At 50.7% G+C, this 4,914-nt stretch overlaps 2 protein-coding genes across 2 annotated transcripts; one reads left to right on the plus strand and one right to left on the minus strand.

The window, feature by feature from the left end:
• Positions 1-986: 986 nt before the first annotated feature.
• On the minus strand, positions 987-2,898 carry VDBG_04984 (choline dehydrogenase; the record flags this gene model as incomplete). The annotated part of the gene is made up of 2 exons (XM_003005332.1): positions 987-2,591; positions 2,686-2,898. The coding sequence occupies 2 exons, from the start codon at positions 2,896-2,898 to the stop codon at positions 987-989; spliced, it is 1,818 nt and encodes a 605-aa protein (XP_003005378.1).
• Positions 2,899-3,643: 745 nt separating this feature from the next.
• On the plus strand, positions 3,644-4,755 carry VDBG_04985 (alpha/beta hydrolase; the record flags this gene model as incomplete). Its single annotated transcript, XM_003005333.1, has 2 exons — positions 3,644-4,024; positions 4,084-4,755. 2 exons carry the CDS (start codon positions 3,644-3,646, stop codon positions 4,753-4,755), a joined length of 1,053 nt encoding a protein of 350 aa, XP_003005379.1.
• Between the last annotated feature and the right edge of the window lie 159 nt (positions 4,756-4,914).

Genomic DNA, 4,914 nt, shown 5'->3' on the forward strand with positions numbered 1-4,914 from the left:
CGTTATTTCGACATTTCTTCTCGCTGCGCTCGTCATGCAGATGCTTCAAGGCTACAGCACACGCATTCCAGCACCCGAACCCACGTTGACCATCACGGCATCAGAGGTGCACGCATGGACTGATCTGCCCCCAGAGGTTAGCAGAAGACGGCCCAGATCTACAACACACTGAAATGAACATGCCCCGGGAAGCGAAGGCCATCGATGAATATTACCCCATCTCAAAACTTCTCGAGGGTTTTCGGCGTGCGCAGCATCGCTGAACAGAGCCCTGCCGCTGCGTTCCCGGTGACAGTCAACTGCGTGAACCCTGGCCTCTGTCACTCAGAACTATCCCGCAATACGGCATCCTGGGCAGCTGTGCGCTTCGCGCTTTTCAAATGGCTTCTTGCTCGGACCACAGAAGCTGGGAGTAGAACGATTGTTCACGCTGCTTCGCAGGGGGCTGACACGCATGGCCAGTACATGTCGGATGCCCAGATTTCGCAGCCAGGCAGCTTCGTGCTCAGTGATGAGGGAAAAAAGACGCAGGATCGAGTCTGGTCTGAGTTGTTGGAGAGACTTGAAATCATTCAGCCGGGAGTCACGAAGAATTTCCTTTGACGAATGAGTAGCTGGGAAAAGAATGCACCCTCTTGCCATGTGTGGTAATGTGAACCGAGAGATTCGATTAAAAAATATCCAGATGATTGAGGTCCACAAAATGAGCTCATGTGAGTTTCATGGAAGTTTGGATATTGATAGGGTGTCATGAGATTTATGAACTCCCGAATACACAGACAACTGGCATGGACATGTCAAGGTCCACCCAGGGTGTTGCAAACAATCTCTCATAATATATATCTGTGATTTCCAGTTTTAAAAAGCTCGATCGACACCGCCATCGACTTTCCATGAACAGTACTGTACCGAGATGAGACGCCCTATTGCCAGGCTTCAGACCCGTTGACCGTCGAAACCCTCCAGGAAGCGTAAGAGATGAATTCTCACGCTGCATCCAGCTTAGTACCCCGTATTATACCTGCAGCATGCTCAGCAACGCCGTAAACTGTAGCCTGTAAGTTGGCGCGAGGCAGGATCGGGATGATACTCGCGTCACAAACACGCAAGTTGGAGCACCCATAGACTCGGAGATTCGAGTCGACAACGCCCCCGAGCTCGCGTGGCATCATAGAACATGTCCCAACTGGATGATTTCCACCAACAGCAGTGCGCTTGATGTATTCCCTTGCTGATTCAAGGTCTGTTAATGGATCATTTGCACCTGGGTTGCGTTTACCACCTGGTTTCAAGTAATCAACTAAAGGCTCCGAAGCAACAATTGTCTCAAGGAACTGAAGATGCCGCGACATGATCTCGATATCGAGAGAATGTGTCAAGTGAGCCGGATCAATGGCGACCTGAGTAGAATCAGTGCTTGCCGATGAGGATTTGATATGCACTGAGCCTCGCGACAGTGGATGAGATAGGAGTAAGGCCACAGAGAAGTAGTTTTCTGGCCCAGATGGCGGGGAAGCCATGGTGCCATCGGGCTTAAACCAGGCAAATCCCGGAAAGGAGAGGTAGCAGGCTGATGCTTGATCTTGAGAAACAAGTATGCTGCGCACAAAGTCTTCGTGTGCCTCGGCGAAAGCGGGCGTTGCCGATGTCAAGTTGCTAGGCTCTTGCTTGTGCTTTGACATGAGTTGTTCAATATCAGACTTTCCTTCGGCAGTTTCTATTCCCGGGAAGGGCAACTGCGCCACCGCGTTCGTGCCACTGCTCGCAAATGGACCCAACTGCTTCCCATATGCGTCCATAGCGGCTGCAACAGAAGCTTCGTCCTGACGGGCGAGTGGGTCCATAGTCGCGAGGCCTTCCAGAACTTCAAAGCTCATACCGCACATGATGTGGTTCTGCAGATTCTCTCCGACATGAATGTTGTCCACAATGGATTCAATGCCGAGGCTTCTCAATCTCTGTGGATCTCCCACGCCAGAGAGCTCAAGAATCTTGGGAGAGTTGACAGCTCCCGCTGCGAGTATGACCTCGTTATTGGCTTTTACATGGTGGATCTCTCCATCCTTGTTGTATCGCACGCCGGTTGCCACAACCTGTCCTTGTTGAGATGTGTCGAATGTGATCTTTTCCACTGAAGCCTGGCTGATTAAGTTCAAATTGCTCCTTCTGCGAGCGGGCTCAAGATAGCTGTTGACAGCATAGCTTCTTTGTCTTGTGTCAGGATCGATGGCATCGGTATTGGTAAAAGCCCCGGAAACTTGGCCTGTAAACGCATCGCCTTTGCCAGCGTGCCCAAGATTGGATAGCGTCTGATTCCAAATCCCGGCCCAAGCGTTTCCAGGGTCATTCGGTAAGCTCAGCTTGATGGGGCCACTTACGTCCCCGGCGTGCGCCGGCAACGTATAGCATTTGGCGAAAGATTGCGCGAAGTCGTCCCACTGCCAGCCTGGATTGCCCAGTTTGGCCCACGTGTCAACATTGAATTTCGACGTTGGAGTAAACGACAAGCCGTTGATGGCACTCGATCCGCCGAGGAGACGACCTTGGGTGAATGCAAGTTCGCGGCCGCACAGACCAGTCTTGGTAGGGTTCTGTCAGTTTCGATGACGAAAATAGCTAGGTATTTCCAATTCAAAGAAATTTAACGTCAAAGGGAAGATTCTGAAAAGTAACAAGCCAACTAACCTGGGGTACAGTCCGAAATCCCCAGTTTGCAGCGCTATTGAGCAAGGTAGGCCACATAGGGGGCATTGAAATTCGCGGATCCGAGGTCAAGTCCTCTCCCGCTTCAATCACCAAGATCCGAAGCGACGCATCGTCAGAAAGACGAGCGGCCAAAACGAGCCCGGCGGTGCCCCCACCAACGATGATGATATCGTATGTCGTTGAATCAGACATGACTGTCAGAAATGGTGCTCAAGAGAAGAATATGCCTGAATAGTTCTTCTACGCAAGCTTTTAGGAGACATAGCGGCTCCTTTATAGCTTGACGAGTTGACTCGGCGACCAAAATACTGGCTATTTGATGAGTTAATGGAATCAGCTCCAATTGAGGGATTGCCAACATGAAGCGCAATGACGCATCCAGGTCACGCCAAGGGAGGCGCAGACGCAGCCTGATGTGTGCCTCGAACCGAAAACGGGCACAAGATGTCAGACTAAGAGTTCAAATCTTGGTATGATGGACTTGGTGTTTCCTAGGTGCATCAGGCATGCTATTCGATGCTCCTCGCCGTGTCATACTTATGAAACATGCATTTACTGGGGAAGCGAGCTTGGCAATGATGCTCTGGGTACAAGCTTGCCCACATGTACTATTGTCTAAACATTCAACCCTTGGAATCCTTGCGACTCGACCAGGCCGACGAAAGGGGAAAAAAATGTTACGCCTGGCAAGTTACTCCAAATTTCACAAAAGGTGCCTCACAGTGACATTTCGTGATGGTTGACGATGTCACGGGCCGCAAAAGCTACCAGGGCGCGTACATGACGCCTGATCTACTGGGCTTATGTACTGTGGTTACATCGCATTAGTGCTTACCAAGTTGTTATCTTCCTATAAAAGACGAGAATCCCTCCTTTGCCCGGCGCAAGCATTTAGTAGCTATCCCTGCGACTAGAGATTATCATCTTCAATTGAACGATGGCATCATATCTCGAATCTACCCTTTCAAGGACCCGAAGACGACCAGATCTTCGAGGCGGTCCGGCTACAGAACGCAGTCTGGTTCCGGAGCGAGACACTTCGGATACTCTGATGCTTCCAGATGGCCGACGGCTCGGGTTTTCTCAATATGGGCTATTGACTGGAAAGCCTGTGTTCTACTGCCATGGACTTCCGGGCTCCCGCGTAGAAGCGGGACATCTACATGAGGAGGCGTTCGCTACTGGAGTGCGCATCATTGCGACAGATCGTCCAGGTATGGGATTAAGTACGCCACAGCCTGACCGAACACTTTTAGATCATCCAAAAGATCTAGAGCTTCTCGCCGACCATCTCAAGCTGTCCGAGTATGGAGTTCTGGTGCGCAGGATATCTCAGTCTTGACCGACTTTGAGCAATGCTGACATACCACTGTGCAGGGCGTGTCAGGGGGCGGCCCTTATGCACTTGCATGTGCTGTCTCACACGCTCCCGAAAGACTCAAGTGCGTGACCGTTGTATGCGGCATCGGACCACCTGATATCGGCATGGCCGGCGCGGGCTGGTTCCACTGGCTGGGTTTCACCTACGGGTGGCGCTATGCTCCTCGCCTTGCCGCGTGGTTCTTTAAGAGCCAAGAACAACTTGACTTTCCAGACGAAAAACGTCTTGATATACGATTACAGCAAGCAAAAAAGCAAGATGCGCAATTTCCGGAGTCAGAGAAAGATATTTGGACCGATAAGGATATAGTCGGACGCATGGTAATGTCGAGCCGCCAGGTCTACCTCCAGGGCATCAATGGCTTCAGTCAAGATGGCTACTTATTGTGCAAGGAGTTTGGGTTCAAAATTCAAGACATTCGTCATGAATTGCCCATAAACCTTTGGTATGGAAAGCATGATACGTTTGTGCCTCCGAACCATGGGAGACAGATAGCCAAGCGTCTCGGAGATCACGTCAAACTCAGAATGGAAGATGATACACATGCAAGTATTTTCTTCCGTTGGAGGAAGGAAATATTTAGAAGATTTGGTCAGCGACGTCTGAGCTCATGTGGATCCAAATTTGACTTGGAAACGAATATGCGGGGATACCAACCCCGTGGATGACTCCCCATTCAGCTATCACGGTAGTCTAACGGCGAGTAAAGGACAACAACTGCTGATCTCTTGAAACGTCTCTCAGTGGATGAAATTTGATATATGGGAAGTAAGACTCCAATTGATGGTCCGTCGTTACGCTCGGCTCCTCCTGCGTGACTCCTCTGG

Source organism: Verticillium alfalfae, genomic scaffold (assembly GCF_000150825.1).
Source record: "Verticillium alfalfae VaMs.102 supercont1.5 genomic scaffold, whole genome shotgun sequence".
NCBI classification, from domain to species: Eukaryota; Fungi; Ascomycota; class Sordariomycetes; order Glomerellales; family Plectosphaerellaceae; genus Verticillium; species Verticillium alfalfae.